This window comes from Mchenga conophoros, linkage group LG6 (assembly GCF_057382185.1).
Source record: "Mchenga conophoros isolate Kocher_MC1m ecotype Shallow Benthic linkage group LG6, M_conophoros_male_GT1.1, whole genome shotgun sequence".
NCBI classification, from domain to species: domain Eukaryota; kingdom Metazoa; phylum Chordata; class Actinopteri; order Cichliformes; family Cichlidae; genus Mchenga; species Mchenga conophoros.
Window position 1 is genome coordinate 409,059 of NC_140531.1, and position 17,377 is coordinate 426,435.

At 42.9% G+C, this 17,377-nt stretch overlaps 1 protein-coding gene across 1 annotated transcript; it reads left to right on the plus strand.

Moving 5' to 3' along the window:
* The first annotated feature begins 1,759 nt into the window (after positions 1–1,759).
* On the plus strand, positions 1,760–17,300 carry LOC146571748 (TBC domain-containing protein kinase-like protein). Its single transcript, XM_085278415.1, has 4 exons — positions 1,760–1,807; positions 5,723–5,886; positions 8,803–8,962; positions 16,702–17,300. Exons 1-4 carry the CDS (start codon positions 1,760–1,762, stop codon positions 16,810–16,812), a joined length of 483 nt encoding a protein of 160 aa, XP_085134541.1. The 3' UTR covers positions 16,813–17,300.
* Positions 17,301–17,377: the final 77 nt, after the last annotated feature.

The window sequence follows — 17,377 nt, forward strand, 5'->3', positions numbered from 1 at the left end:
AGGGGGAATTTTGGACCACTTTTCCTTGCCAAACTGCCTTAGCTCAGCCACACTCTCTGGTGTGAATGGCTGACTTAAGGTCATTCCACAAAATCTCCAAAAGGCACAGTTAATTCCCTCCTGCCGTCTATTGGCAACCCCTCCATAACCAGAGGTAGCAAAAACAACCCAAAGTCCTTTCTCCCTTACCTCTGGGATGATGTTATCATTTTGGTATACATTGGCACATTTACACCATTTATGTGGTGCTGTGTTTTCAACTTTCAACCTTATCTACAAAATATTTTCTCAGTCCTGCTGTGTGTGAGCTGCCAAGGTGCTCTTTGGTAACCTTAGGCATGCAGTGTTGTTTGTTTTTAGTGTGCCAGTCTTTCTAAAGTCATGGGCAACATGCCAGTTCAATAACTTTATGAACAGAGATTTTAACCAGCTCCAAAGATTCATTTTAGCCTTTAGCTGTTACTCTCTGGTTTTGTTTTGTTCAGATTTTTGTTTGGGTTTTTTTGTTTTTGTTTCTCGCATTTTCATTTTTCTTCCTTTCCCCCTCTGATTTAGCATTCTGCCAGTGGCTTTGGGTCACCTTAGCTGGGCATTGGCTGCCTGGCACAGCACTCAATCATTTCCATTAGGAGAATTTGTTAAACTCTACACTGACAAATACCTGACCTCTTTGAGGTGACTGTCTAAGAAATTTCCAGCTTTATGCAAATCAACAGTTCTTTGTCCTGAGATCTGATTTACATGAGCAGATGCTTCTTGTGAATAGCAAAATGCACATACTTTTTGCAGCCTACACTACACTATGAATATTGCACTGATTGATACACTATGATAAAGAACAACACTATATTTTGTGAGTCATATGCATTGCGTGTATGTGTGTGTATATATGTATATATATATATATATATATATATATATATATATATATATATATATATATATATATATATATATATATATATATATATATATAGGGGTAGGCCATTTATATGGATTCACTGTAATAACATGGGAATGGTTGGTGATATTAAAGTCCTGTTTGTGGCACATTAGTATGTGTGAGGGGGCAAACTCCTCAAGATGGGTGGTGACCGTGGTGGCCATTTAGAAGTCGGCCATCTTGGATACAACTTTTGTTTTTTCAATAGGAAGAGGGCCATGTGACTAGGGATGGGTATCGTTTAGGTTTTATCCGATACCGGTGCCAAACCGGTACTTTTGAAACAGTGCCGGTGCTTAAACGGTGCTCAAACCGGTGCTTAAAGACTGGAGAACACAAAAATAAAGTTACGTTGAAACCAAGCACACCATTGTTTTTCTTGTGACATTACCAATAAGTTTGATGTGTCACATGTAGGGATGGGTACCGGTGTCTGGTGCCACGATGGCACCGGTTCTGACATAAACGGTAGTAACCAGACCGAAAAGCAGCGCACATTTCGGTGCTTTATTTCGGTGCTTTTTTTTCCTGAGCTGTGATACACTTTAGATTCTAGCCAATCATTTTACGTTTCCGAGGATAGTAGGCGGGTCCAGGTACGTGCGTTCTTTTAGAGCAGAGCTACAGATTAAAAATGTCCAAGGCGAAGCGGTCAAAAGTCTGGCTGTACTTCACAGCAAAATATTTGGTATTTGGTATTTGGTAATTAAATTATCAGGGGAAAATATGAATATATATATTCAATCAGTGTGGCCGTTGTTGAAGCTGTGCATCTAATAATAGAGTTACTATAACATGTTACTATACTGCAATAACATGGATCAGAATTTGGATGGCTTGTTAGGTCACAACAACCCTTTCAAGGTAAAATTCTTGAGGTTGTCTGCCACAGTACTTTTGTATACATTTCAATACAGCAATTCACACAGAATATATTATTTATTTGGTAAAAGTATTTACCTATTACTATAGTATTCACTGCCATGGCATTTTTTGTCTGTACATTATTTGTTGTTGGTGGATATAAGATTAAAAGTTTTTTTGTTTTTTTAATCCAGAGTGTTAGTCATGTTTTTGTCACGGCTGCCGAGGCGAGCCGTGTGGAATAAATGAGGATCCAATCGCAGGCAGTCGTGGAGAAGTGAAGGTGATTTATTGAACACAAAAAGAATGTGGACAAACAGCAAACGGGGCTCGAACTAAACTAAACTGGGAAACAACTAAACTACAGAGCACAAACCTGAATGAAAACGAGCAGAGGAGGATGACAATGAACAGCAGGGAGAAGACACGGTGGATACACAGACTGACACTGAGTAATACAGACGAACCGGCAACAGGCAGGAGAACACACAGGGCTTAAATACACACACCAGTAATCAGGGGATGAGAGACAGGAGGGCAACACAGCTGGGAGGAATCTGGGCTGACGGGACGGGGAAACGTAAACTGATCACACTCACATACGACACGGACCTTCACAATAAAACAGGAAACTCAGACACATGGAACCAGACAAGACATTGAACTAAACAGACAGATTCACAAACAGATGGGGTGACACCATAGACAGACAGATACAGACGCAGACTCAGACGCAGACCGAATATAACACAGAACTTAAACAATCATCATCTAGAAAATGATAACTAAACTAAACTAAAAGCGCTGGGTCACCGACCCAGGACCATGACAGTTTTCTTTGCAGCAAATCAAAATGGTGCGAGATTTCATTAGTATGTAGATTCCTACCTGCTGAGACTCTCTTATTGTATGTTTCTTCAAATTGCAGCTGTCAGGCTCTTGTTAGATAATTTAAAAGAGCAGAACAAAGTTATTTATTGGAAGCAATGCACATCTCCCCAAATCTCTCCCACTTTCCCAGTCCTCATCATGTGTTGATGCAACACAGTGAGTATGCACCTTTTGAAAACTCCAAACAAATAGGTATTGTTACACTAGCCTTTATTATATTTGAAATCAGGTACCTAGTTTGAAATAATCAAACTATGAATATTTATTAAGAACAAAAACAGCCCACTTGTATCAGAAATATTAAAAAGTTGAAGTAGAAAAGCTTTGAATGTCTCCTGTTACACCCCACAATGAGACTGTAGAGCCAAAATGTTTACACCTTGTTATAATTCACTGGGCAGAATTTCTGAGGATGTTTTACCGATTACTAATTTGCCCTGTATGATAAATTATTTACTTTGTGGCAGCTCACTGTTTTGTCTCAAAGCCTCAGTCACATAGGTCTAGAAACCAGTTGGTTGCTGTGGCCTAACGATTGATTTCATAGTGACTCCCAGTACCCTCGAACGACCACTCACAGCAGGTTGATTCAACAGGAGGAATACTTGTTTTTCCCCAGCAACCAGTAGTTGTCAGGCAGTCGTCCATATTCCTGTCTGACTGATTGATATACATACATATCAACTGACAGATGCTAGAACAGATACATTTTTTGTTTGTTTTGCATATTCCTGAATCCAAATCATTTGCTGAGATAGAAGCAGAAATACTAAATTAATAAACTGATGTCGTTCCATCAAAAGTTAGAAGCTAAAATCAAAGCAAAATTAGCTAAAATCCAAAATAGCCTAGGAAAGTAGAGAAATAAACAAAATGTGATGGTTTTCTGGCTTTGACCCCACATATTTTCAGGGGGATTCAAGTCAGGCTTTGTACAGACATGTTAGTCAGTTTTGTCATCTGGAGGTAGTTCTTTACCAGGAGGGACATTTGTTTTGGGTCGCCATCATTTTAGAAGGCAAAGGGGAAACCCAGACTCGGTTTTGCTGCTGACTCCTCAACATTTTCTTTCCAAATCTTCACATGACCTCCTTGGGTTGTATGCCTCTCCCTTCTTTCTCCAAATATAAGCAACATCTCTGTGGCCTAAGAGATCTAGTTTCCTCTCATCTGACCAAAGGGTGCATTTCCGGTATCTTTCTTCAGGCTGTCTTTAGCTTACCTGACCATTCTGACCTGAAGCTTTCTCTTTCTGAAGCTTTCCAGATATGGATGGGTTTTTTTGGTCTGCAACCTGGCAGTCCAATCCTATGCTGTATTCTAGTGATTGTCGTCTTTGAGACTACAATACAACTTGGCTGAGTCACTCACTGCTGTCTTGGCAGTTGTTCTAGGGTCTTTAGACACATCTCTCACTAGTTTCTTTTTTCCAAAGTATTTGAAATCTTTCACTTCCTACCTCTGCCAGGCGTGTTCTGTACTGTGTGGCTTTCTTTGAATTTCTTGATGGCAGCTCTGACTCCAGTTCTTGACACTTGAAAGCGCTGTGATAACTATGTATATCCATCTCCTGCTTTGTGAGCATCAACAATTATTTTTCTCAAATCTAAACTGATTTCTTCTGTTGAGGTTTTTATACTGTGTGCAAATTCAAAGGTAACCCTCAGTTTTCACTTAATTTTAAAGTTTTTGACCATTTCAAAGTTAGCACGTTATTGAACAACAGTCGTTTATGCTTTGGTCAGTGGTTAGTTTTTCAGGGGGCTAAAATTGACCCAGGGATTTTTTTTTTCTGAAATAAATCTGTTATTGTGTGCATATAGAAATCATTTATTCTTTCTAAAGAAAACTTGTATGTTTATAATTGTTAAAAATTCCTTCCTTGTTAAAAAAGCACTTGGGGGAAATGTTTGACAGAAACTTTCATTGGGGGGGGGGGTAATAAGTTTGTCCTCATATTTAATTCTACAATCTGTGGTGGACCATTTCTTTGTCTCTGTGAAGTAAAAGTGTAATAATTACTATGTAAATGAGCATAAAATAGAAATTATTAAACTGTAGCACACATACTTGAAAATTGCAAGTTCTTAGGATGTTAAGCAGAAACACTTAGTTAATATTCACTGTTTAAATAATAACGCTGTAATTTAACAACAGTAAGTAAACCGCAAAATTTTTTGCATAGTCCTTTTACAAAGAAAAAAACAGGAGAATAAAAAAATCTTTTAAATCGCTTTTGAGCTAACAGAACACCCGTGGTCTGCAGCCCTGAGTTATTGCTCTGGGGTGGGCCATAGATTGTTCTTCTGACCAGTTTTAGTGAGCTGCTTTCAAGCATTTTATTTCATGGTTGGCAGCACTTTGGCATTTAACCTACTGGTCCTGCAGTCGGCTCTTTTTATCCTGCACAGTGTGCTGAAATTCCTAGATAATGCGGTTAGTATTTCTCCTCAGTTTAATTTGCATATCAGTGAACAGAAGTTGCAGACTACAAATGAACTCTCATCATCAAGACAATATTTTTGTTTGTTAGTCTTTTTAAAGGAGTTGGTCAAAACTCTTGGCACCCTCGGTTTTCCCCACTTTATACTTAAAATGTATTTCAGGGATTCTGGGAATTGTATAACATTTGGTCACTGTTGCAGAGCAGAGTTCAGCCTCCTGCAGCCATGCCTCAGGCTGGGTGCTTTAATGAACCTATTTGGCAATTCAGGTAGAAACTGGCAAAGGACCAGGTTCTGGCCACTACTGCTGCTCATCTGTGGCGCTGTAATATAGTTTATATGGAAATTCATAATGGTAGTTTGGGCTCATTTTATAGGAAGACATTAAGCACTAATCGAGAGGGGATTTATTTAATGAAAGCTTGTTGGTGTGATTTAAATAAATATCCAACTTGACAAAATTGTTTTTCTTTCTCTTGTGTTATTTCATTACAGTAACTTTTGCAAAATCATTATTCCATAAATTCTCTGACCGCATATACTGCTGTTTTCTCTCTCTTTATCTCATCTCCTCTTATAGTCTCGGGAGCCTCTGTCACTGGTTGACCTGAAAGCAGAAGTATCTCCCAGGATCTCAGCGGAGGACTTAATTGACCTTTGTGAGCTGTCATTGTCCGGGTCCTCCAAAAGGAACAAAACTGGCAAGCCCAAAATTGTTGCAGTCGATATCCGCACTGCGGAAGAGTATCCTTACCATTTTTGTGCAGCTGGGAAATCAGTTTTAACATGTAAATATTCCACTGCTGTTATTCAGTGTCAAACGTATACCACACTGGTTCTAGTAAAGGCAGATTTCAAGTACTTTAGTTCATGGCTGACTCCTGCAAAAGCTCTGATTCATGCATCTGTTTAACACCACACACTGAATAAATAAACTCAAAAGAAACCACAAATAAGCTGATGCAAATTAAAAGCAAAAGTTGGTTTATTAGCAACTGAGAGTGGCAAGGTGATTGGAGAATACTTCCTGCTGGCAGCTAAAGAGCCGTGGGAGAGGGTGTGCAGGAAGCTTGGGTGACTGGAGATGGGGTTGTCTTGGAAATGTAAACACACTGAGAGTTAGCAGGGTCTGCGATCTGGTAGAGCACCAGAGATGCCAGGTATTTTCAAAGGCATGATGACATAAGGTGCAGCTGGTAAGGGCGGTTTTCATCACACCTGTCTGTGCTTCTCTACAATGATGAAGACACTCAGCACAATACACAGGGGAAGAAAAGAAAGAAAGTGCAAATCCAGGAGTCATGATAGTTCAGCCTGACCCAGAATGTGATGTTGAGGGGGAGTCGGAGGGTTTGGCAGAGCCCAGTGTGACAGCATCTTTGAATTTACACAGGGTGTCATTTCAAATTATTTAATACCTGTGCCTTGAACAGTGACCTGCTTTCTGTGCCATGTTGATAAATGTAAGATTCACTTCCTATGTGAATGATATGCAAAAGACTTTGAATTTGTGACATGAAGAAACATTTTGTCTTTCTCTATTCAGTGCCTTGGATATTTTGGTTACCTATTTATGTGGTGGCAGTGCTTTGCTTTTCCTTGTTTTTAATGAAACCACAGGCAAAGAGATTAAAACAGCTTGGTCCCCATCAGTTGCAGTTCATCCAGGCTCTGCAACATTCAGCTGGCCCCCTGAAATTCCTCCAAACTGCCCCACCATATCCAGAAGTGACGAGCTATTAAAGCAGCAGCGTTTAGTTTAAGTAAAATGCATTCATCTGGCCTTTTGGCTACATGATCATTTCCACTTTATTAGCTCATCTGGCCTAAGGACTGATGGGTTTATGCCATGGCAAGGCCTCTCTCCATCAGTCCACATTTCACGACAATCACTACTCCTCCTATACTGTTGATCATAATTAAGTTAAACTCACATGCAGTGATCATCCATTAAGTCGTCACCTGAATTGTAGTCAAAGTCTTGTTAGCAGCCTTGAGGAGCAATAACCTCGGAACTATGATGGATTGTGAGCTGGATGACCTACTGACATTCATGTTTCCTGAAATTCTTACTTAAGTAGTAGATTTGATTTTTTTTTCTTGAAAGGATGTGCAGCAGCTAGAATGATTAAGGATAGAGATGGAAATTTGTTATCAAGTGAAGTAGGTGTATTGATAAGATTTAAGGAGTACTTTAAGGAGCTCATGAATAAAGAACATTACAGAGAGAGGAGGACAGATGAAGTGCAGAGGGATTAGTAAGGAGGGAGTGAGGCTAGGTATGAAGAGGGTGAAGAATGGTTTAAACGGAGGAGGGTAGTGAATACAGTGGACAAAGGATGTTGAATATTGAGCTGTCAGGCAACACGGAAAGAGGAAGACCACAGAGAAGTCTGACAAAAAAATTTAGAAGGGATAGAGTAAGATGGAGGCAGATGATCTGCTGTGCCCTAAGGGCAGCAGCAGAAGCTATTTTAGGTATTTTGCACAATAGATTGTTTACCCTGGTTAATGTTGTATGTCACATTTTATGTGTAAATTCTCTTCCTTCTTAAGCTATAATCATTTTACAGACCCACTGGGCTAAATGAAAGAGAAAGCTGAAACCTGGGTTGTTTCTTTCATGAAAAGTTGATGTTTTAGAGATGCAGCCTTTTCCCAGAACAGCAGCCGTATCCATGGCCTTGATGTGCATAAATGCACGCAGTCGTCTATATAAAACATCCCCGGCAGATTAAAAATGAAGCTTGTCACAATCAATGCCCTCTTTTCTATTTTTTTGTTTTGTTTTTTGTTTTTGTTTTTTGCTCTGAATATAATTACAGAATTGCATAAAGGCATTCGTTTTGTTGTTACAGGATGCAGTACAATAGACACAGAAACCCTCAAACACAGAAAATTCAAAGCACCAGAAAGAGTGAGGCTCAAAGGTTCAGCTCATCAGTGGAAAGGCTGATTGGCTAAGAGGTTAAAGAGCCATTAATCAATAAGGATTAGTGGCAAGATTAGAGATTTTGAATTGGCAGTTTCTGTGACAAAATTTCTTCTCTGGAGCATACTGATAGGCTCCACAGCCCAGCTCACATGGTCAAAAGGGATTAGGCCACTTTACAGGATTTGGCAAACCTTTTTCACCTCTGTTATGGTCTTTGGCAAACCCTTTTTGTGTGTTTATGTAGTTGCAAATGGTATGGTTTGATTTGGTAAACGTAGAAACGTATTGCAACAAAGCTAATGCACTCAGAAAAAGTTCGTTGTCTGGTTTTTATTCAGTATATCAATCTGGGGTTGTTCAATATCACTTTGCCAAAGACTCTCACTGAGGGACCTTTCCTCTGTTTTTTCTTCTTCTTTTTATATCCTTATTATTACGTTTCTTTTTTTATTTCTCTCATCTTTCGCCCTTTCTATTCTTCACATCCTCTTCGCTTTTCCACACCTCTGCATTAAAGTTTGATTTGATTTGTACTAAAAGTCAGCCTGATCAGAATTATAACAAGCACTCACTGAACTTACGCAATATTGTTATGTACTGGTGTATCTGCTGTTTTTCAGTAATACAGCGACTCCCATGAAATGACACACAAGCACACACACTACACACAAACACATTTTTGGCCTTGCTTCTTCGCCATTATTCCTTAACTCCTCTGCCTCCAGCTTCAACAGAGGCCACATTTCTGGAAGCATCAACATTCCCTTCAACACGACTTTTGGTCCGGAAAATGAGGTGGTGCAGTGTCCCGCTGCAGGAGGCCTCCAGAGCTATAGAGGGCGTGTCATTGTGGTCATCAGCCACAACATGAAGAGTGCTGCTATGGTGAGAAAGCAGTCATCCACGTATATGTGTGCAGCACCTCAGTATGCGCAGTATTTTTACATGAAGAAAATATGAATTAACACAGAAGCATAATGTTTCAAGGGCTGAAATCACTATTGACTTTTCTGGTTATTCAATTCAGTTTTATTTGTACAGTGCCAAATCACAACAAACAGTCACCTCAAGGCACTTAATATTATAAGGTAAAGAGCCTACAATAACACAGAGAAACCCCAATAATCAGATGACCCCTGTGTGCAACCACCTTGGTGACAGTGGGAAGGAAAAACTCCCTTTTAACAGAAAGAAACCTCCAGCAAAACCAGGCTCAGGGAGGGGCGGCCATCTACCGTGACTGGTTTGAGGTGAGGGGAGGGAGACAAGACAGAAGACATGCTGTGGAAGAGAGCCAGAGATAAATAATAACTCATAATTAAATGCAGAGTGGTGAATAACACATGGCAAGTGAAAAGGGATGAGAGAAAGAGTGCATCATGGGAAGCCCCAGCAGCCTAAGTCTATTGCAGTGTAACTAAGGAGGGTCATCTGATCCAGCCCTAACTATATGCTTTGTCAAAAAGAAAAGTCTTACACCTAATGTTAAAAGCAGAGAGGACATCTGACTCCTGAATCCAAGTTGGGAGCTGGTTCCACAGTGTCAAGGCTCGGCTGTGTGGCAGGCAGGAGGAGGACCCAAAATGCAAAACTCACACACACGGGGATGAACTCAAAAAGCAGCTTTATTGCTGACCAAAGATAATAGGAGATACAAAACTAAACTGGGAAAAACTAACATAAAGCTCACCAGGAAACACGGGGGAATCACACACAGCATGAGGGACGACGTCACGCTGAACAGAGGGAGACGCAGACAGAAATACACAGAGGGTTAACGAGGAAAGTGGGAACACACGGGGAACACAGGTGACACTGATAATCATAACGAGACAGGGCGGGGTGAACTGAACATGACATGTACGGGCGTGAGAGTCACAAGGTAAACAGGAAGTGCACAGAGGTTCAGACAGGAGGAGAGAGAGCACGGGGAAAACACAGACATAACGGGCTGGGGAAACATGAAACAACCACAAAGGGAGACGAGGGCTCATAAATACATAGAGGGCACACAGGGGGAAGAGAGAGCACGGGGAGAACTTAGACATAATGGGCAGGGGAAGCATGGAATAAAACATAAGGAGAGACGAGGGCTCACAGATACACAGAGGGGCACACAGGGGGTAAAAGCCATGAAGGGAAAACACTTAGGGAACAACACAACAGGGCAACTCAGAAAACATGGCCTAAGCAAGGAACAAAATACAAACATACAAGGAAACTAAGAACACTGGGCCAACATGGCCCAGGACCATGACAGTACCCCCCCTCAAGGGCTGGCTCCAGACAGCCCAAACACAGAAAAACAAAACCAAACAGAAAACAACCCAGGGCGGGCAGCGGGGGCCCAGGACGGAGGGCTTGGAACAGAAAACAAAAGAAGAGCACAGCAAACACCGGAGCCCAAGAAAATAACCCAAACACAGAGCAGTTCAGGGGGCCGACCATGCGGAAGGCAACGGCGGAGACGTGGAAACAATTCAGGAGGCCGGCCGCGCGCAAGGCAACGGCGGCGGCGAAGGAGACGACGGAGCAGTTCAGGGGGCCGACCGCGCGGAAGGCGGCGGAAGGCGGCGGAAGGCGGCGGAAGGCGGCGGAAGGTGGCCCTCCAGTCCCAGGCGTGCTGGCCATGGCCTGGTGGGCACAGGACCAGACGAGGCAGGACCAGACGAGGCAGGACCAGACGAGGACGAAGACTCGGAGGCCGGACCAGACGAGGACGAAGACTCGGAGGCCGGACCAGGCGGAGCTGCAGAGGCTGAGGCCGGACCAGGCGGAGCTGCAGAGGCTGAGGCTGGGCCAGGCGGAGCAGAAGCCAAAGCTGGACCAGAAGCAGAGGCTGAGACTGGACCAGGCGTAGCAGAAGCAGAGGCAGAGGCTGGCCCAGGCGTAGCAGAAGCACAGGCAGAGGCTGGCCCAGGCGTAGCAGAAGCACAGGCAGAGGCTGGCCCAGGCGTAGCAGAAGCACAGGCGGATGCAGCCGGACCAGGCGATGACGAAGCGGTCGCAGATGGCGGCTGGACAGGCTCCTCGGGCCCTCCAGCTGATGCGGCGTGAGGCTGAACGGGCCCCTCGGACCCTCCAGCGGAGACAGGAGGCTGAACGGGCCCCTCGGACCCTCCAGCGGAGACAGGAGGCTGAACGGGCCCCTCGGGCCCTCCAGCGGAGACAGGAGGCTGAACGGGCCCCTCGGACCCTCCAGCGGAGACGAGGAGGTGCTGGCCGGGCTCACTGGAACCCCCAGCGGACGAGGTAGATGGCGGCGTGGGAGCCGCGGAGTCCTGGATGAGCTCATCCGAGCTTCCAGCAGGAGCTGATGTAGAGCCAGAGAGGTTTGGGACCCCTGGCTGAATGTTAAGCCGAACAGAAGACCGTATTGCTATCGGGGACTGGGCCAATGGTTCAGGTGCGAGCTGAGCTACTGGAGATGCGGATGAGAGTGGGAGCTGAGCTACTGATGGTGGTGAAGTAGATAACTGCACGGGAGACTGAACTGAGGGCGTCTGCACTGGCACAGGGGACTGAACTGATGTCTGTTGTAACGGAGGTGGTGAGAGTGGAGTAGGCAGTGGAGTTGATGACTTCACAGGAGAATGAACCAGAGGTGAGTGCACAGGAGACTGAGCTAGAGGTGGTAGTGATAGTTGAGGGGAAAGTGGAGCTGGTGATTGAGTGGATGACTGTGCTAAGGGATGCTGCACTGGGGACACTGGAGACTGCACTGGGGACACTGGAGACTGCACTGGGGACACTGGAGACTGCAGTGATGGTTGTAGTGGAGGTGTAACGGGTGGAGGAGTGGCTGAAGTGGCTGTGGGTCGGGCGGCTAGTGGCTCAGCTACAGAGTATAGTAACGGCAGGGCTATGGGTTGAATGTCTGACTGAGTAGCAGCCTGAATGGCTGGGTGTAGTGATGGTTGGGGTGGAAGGGAAACAGGTGGTAGTGTGGATGACGGAACTAAGGGCGACTGAGTGGCAGACCGAACTGATGACTGAAGCGATGGTAGAGGTGAAAATGGAGCGTGTGGTGGAGTTAATGGCTGAGCTAGCGGGGACACAGGAGACTGAACTGAGGGGGACACTGGAGACTGAACTGAGGGTGGCTGCGAGGGAGCTAACTGAGCTGTGAAGGGCTGCGAGGGAGCTAACTGAGCTGGGAAGGGCTGCGAGGGAGCTAACTGAGCTGGGAAGGGCTGCGAGGGAGCTGACTGAGCTGGGAAGGGCTGCGAGGGAGCTGACCGAGCTGGGAAGGGCTGCGAGGGAGCTGACCGAGCTGGGAAGGGCTGCGAGGGAGCTGACCGAGCTGGAAGTAGCTGCGAGGGAGCCGACTGAGCTTCTGGTAGCTGCACAGGCGATAAGCAGCTCGCATTGACTTCCGCCACACAAAACACAGCCCCTGAATGAACAGTCATAATGTCTGGAAAAGACACAGAGTTCTCACTCACCACAGCAGGTGAATTAGAAGGCCGAATGTCCGGCTGTGGGGTGGCGCGTCGGCGGCGTGAATGCCGTTTTCTTCGGGAAGCCGGAGGTGCGGTGATGGAGGAAACCGGCAACGACGGAGAGATCACGGCCGGCTCCTCATCCTCCGACCACATTGCTGCGAGAAAAGCAGCGGGTGAGTGACAGTCAGAGTGGAGGGTGGATGGAGAGGAGTCCAGTGGCAGCAGCGTGGAAACGTTTCCCGATTGTGGCGGTCGCTGTTGCGGTATGACGAGCTCGCGAACTTGTACTGTCTCCTTGGCTTTCTGCAGATTGGACAGTAGGCCCGAAAATCCTGAGAGCTCGTGAAGATGGGAATTCCCTTTGAGAATAGCCTCGATGGCGTTTATCCCAATGGACATGGCTTTAATGTCCGAGGCGTGGGAAACTCGCTCCCACAGGCTGAAGATGCGGGCCAAATCGCTTTCCCGGGAGGAGCCTGCTGGGTCCATGTCTGGTGACGTCGTACTGTCAAGGCTCGGCTGTGTGGCAGGCAGGAGGAGGACCCAAAATGCAAAACTCACACACACGGGGATGAACTCAAAAAGCAGCTTTATTGCTGACCAAAGATAATAGGAGATACAAAACTAAACTGGGAAAAACTAACATAAAGCTCACCAGGAAACACGGGGGAATCACACACAGCATGAGGGACGACGTCACACTGAACAGAGGGAGACGCAGACAGAAATACACAGAGGGTTAACGAGGAAAGTGGGAACACACGGGGAACACAGGTGACACTGATAATCATAACGAGACAGGGCGGGGTGAACTGAACATGACATGTACGGGCGTGAGAGTCACAAGGTAAACAGGAAGTGCACAGAGGTTCAGACAGGAGGAGAGAGAGCACGGGGAAAACACAGACATAACGGGCTGGGGAAACATGAAACAACCACAAAGGGAGACGAGGGCTCATAAATACATAGAGGGCACACAGGGGGGAGAGAGAGCACGGGGAGAACTTAGACATAATGGGCAGGGGAAGCATGGAATAAAACATAAGGAGAGACGAGGGCTCACAGATACACAGAGGGGCACACAGGGGGTAAAAGCCATGAAGGGAAAACACTTAGGGAACAACACAACAGGGCAACTCAGAAAACATGGCCTAAGCAAGGAACAAAATACAAACATACAAGGAAACTAAGAACACTGGGCCAACATGGCCCAGGACCATGACACACAGATGATGGGCCTGAAAGCTGTAGGCTCTGCCTCTCATACTACGAAGAGCTCTATTGGTATGATATGTTATTATGAGTTCTTTAAGATAAGATGGGGTCTGATCTTGGTCAAAAACACCTCTAGGATTCCTCACAGTGTTATTGGAGGCCAAGGTAAGTATTTGGTTAAACACCATATATCTAAGATTTTGGGGGCTGAGTACAATCATGTCTGTTTTATCTCAATTTAGAAGCAGAAAATTAGAGGTCATCCAGGTCTTTATGTCTGTGTGTGTGTCTCTGGCTTTATAGAAAGATAACACTGGGTATGATCTGCATAGCAGTGAAAATGTATGTATGAAGCAGGTAAAATGTAAACAGAACTGGTCCATCCAAAAAAACATCCAAAAAGTTTAACTTTTGTCTCGTCAGTCCAGAGAGTATTTTCAATAATATTTCAATTTGTTTGATGATCTGAAACATGTAAGTGTGACAAATATGCAAACAACTGCAGGTGTAAATGTGACTGCAAATGGTTGGTCTGTCCCTGTGTATTAGCCCTTGTGACAGACTCAGAACCTGTCCAAGGTGCACCCCACGTCTCACCCTAACCTAGCTGGGATAGGCTCCAGCCCTCCGTGACCCAGATAAGGATAAACAAAAGAGAATGGATAGATGGATTCAAACCACTGCAGCACAGTACCTTTGATATGTACAGCGTGCTCTAATTGCTGTAATAAAATATTACAGTCAACAGTATCGAATGCTGCACTGAGGTCTAGTAGAAAAACCACAGAGATGAGTCCACTGTCAGAGACTATAAGATGATCATTTGTAACTTTCACTAAAGCTGTTTCTATACTGTGATGAGCTCTGGATCCCGACTGAAACCCTTCAAATAAATCGTTCCTTCGCAGATGATCAGTTAGCAGTTTTCTAACTACTCTTTTAAGAAATTTTGAGGTAAAAGTGTATAGATCCTTATGTATAACTGTTAGGTTATAATGGGGATAGACTAGTAACGGTCTTGTCCTTGCAACAAAAACAAACAAATAAACAAACAAAGTAACTAACTATATTCATGGTTTTCATGGCCATGAAAATGTCGATCACCAGGAGTCAGAAAAAGTCCTGAACTTAAACTTTAATTTAGTGGTGGATGAAATTAATTTGTCCTTAACTGTTTGTGACCCTCCTTGACTTCTAAGTGGATCTAATTTCTCATTAGTTGTGCAATAAAATTAACCAATTACAACATTTATCAATTTCTTTCTGTCCTTCACACATTACAATAACCTGTGAATTGTGATGGATTGTGAGTGAGATGAGCTACTACATCGCTAACATTATGGTCCAGTTTTTAGTTTTTTAAAAACTGCTTTCTGGAACTGATGCAAGCATTTTGACAACTTGTTTTTGTTCATAGGAGCATTTGTTTGAGCATATATTTAATAAGATAAAACAATCAATCTTCTGTTTCACGACTACTAAAAATTTATACTTAGTCTTGTCGATATTAAATATTTTGTGAAGGCAATAATCTTTAAATTCAGGCCTCTGTCTTGTAAAATTCAGCCATCTGTTATATAAAGCCACACTGAGATTATTGGTCTGGCGTACAATGTAATAAATAGTTCATTGGAACATTTTGAACATTAGCAGATTATATTTTACATAAATCACCATCTGATATTTCAGTGAACAAAAATAAATTTGCCCACTTCAGCATAACACAAGAGAGAACTACACTGATCATCGTACATTCTCCTTTCGTGCTCTTCTTGGAATAAATTAGCCAAGCTGGCATTTATAAACTCAGCAGGGATAGTGCTTCAGGCAAAATCCCAATTTAAGATAAGATAAGATAGAACTTTATTAATCCCTCGGGTGGGTTCCTCTGGGAAATTCGACTTCCAAAAAAAGCACAGCAACGACCGAAGTTACAGTTACAGAACTGTTATTTTTATATATATATATATATATATATATATATATATATATATATACACACACACACACACACACACACACACACACACACACACACATTAGAAAAGATGTCCCCCTTCCATATGTTAGAAAGTGAAAAAGAAATAGTTCTTATTAACTGAGAAGACAATCCTGCATTTTCTTTATTAAAGGGAAGCATCAGAACTTTGCTGCGTTTAACCTTTTAATGGTCCACATGATCAGTATACAGTCGTGTGGCTGTGGCTTTATCCCTGTCGTGTTTTGCATGGTGATAATCATGTTCTTTCATTTCAAGCCAAGTATCAAACATAATGATTTTTTTGTCATTATCATCATATATATGATTTGACAATTATTCATGTGACAGGATCACCTGAAATTTTTAATTAGGTTTTAAGAAGCTGTTTTTGAAGAATTTGTGGATTTAATGTCAGAGACACACTACTTAATGTCAGAGACATAAGAAATCCATAAGGCCTTTTAATCACCTAGGTTATGAAATGAAATTATCAAAATTTAATTTCCTTACCATTTTACTGTGGTTAATAATTTGGTTAGAATAAGGTCAACCCCAGTTCAGCGGGTATCAGGGTTTTTTTTTTTATAATTGCATGAGTAGCAGAGGAAGAGGTTTTGCAATCATATTCCCCTCCTTGGTTTCACCATGTAACTGACACAACAAAGGTTCAATGAGGAGTCACAGAGAAATATAAAATGTTTAATTCTTAAACTTAAAAATGTACTGAATTAGTGCATTTTTATGTTAAGGCGTAATCCCGCAGTCTGATGTGTAAATTTATGCTGAGCTTGTCTCAGAGAGGTTGATAAACCAATTTTACATTGGAGTATTTTGCAGTGGTGGATTTGCCTTTTATAACTACAGAGAAACTAGAACTACTTAAGTCCTAAATATTAGTAATACAGCAGACAGAAAAAGTTGAACAAAACCAATAAATCTGAAGTATTCAGTTTTTGATGGGAACTTTCTCTTTTTTTCTGCAGTTTGCTGCACATCTAGTGAAGATGAGTTTTCCACGTGTTTGTAACCTGGACGGAGGGATCAACAAGCTGAAGCCCACCGGGCTCCTGACGGTCCCTTCACCGCAGATCTGAGCCTCTGCCTTAGCTTGACTTTAAAATAAAGGGAAAATGAAAAGATTGTAAATAGTACTTTGAGCTGACACTGAAGTAAAAAGGGAAATTAGTGAACAAGCATCACCATTGCATTTGGACTTTTTTATATAATCTAACTGTTAATTGTTGCAAAATGACTAACTGCATTGAAATGATCTGCTTTTTTTTAATTCATTTTGGGTTCATGATCATGCTCACAGAGCCATTATGTGGTTATTGTTCTGGCTTATTAAACAAGAATAACTGACTAACAAGGTAATGATCCCATGTAGAAGTGCATTACACAGACTGAAAAAATGTGCTTAAAAATGTGCTTATAAATCTGCTGGCGCCCTAAACCAGCCTTTATCAAAACCTGCTTGTTTAGAGCAGCTGCTACTGTATGTAGTGTATTAGTTTACACTAATAATTTAGCTGCCTGTGATCACTGTGTTTGTGTGAGAAACAATAAAAAGACACATACAACAGTTTTGCAGTTACTTATTAATGAATTTTCTTCATATTTTTCTACGTTCATTTGACCCATGCTGTGCAAAAGGCTTGA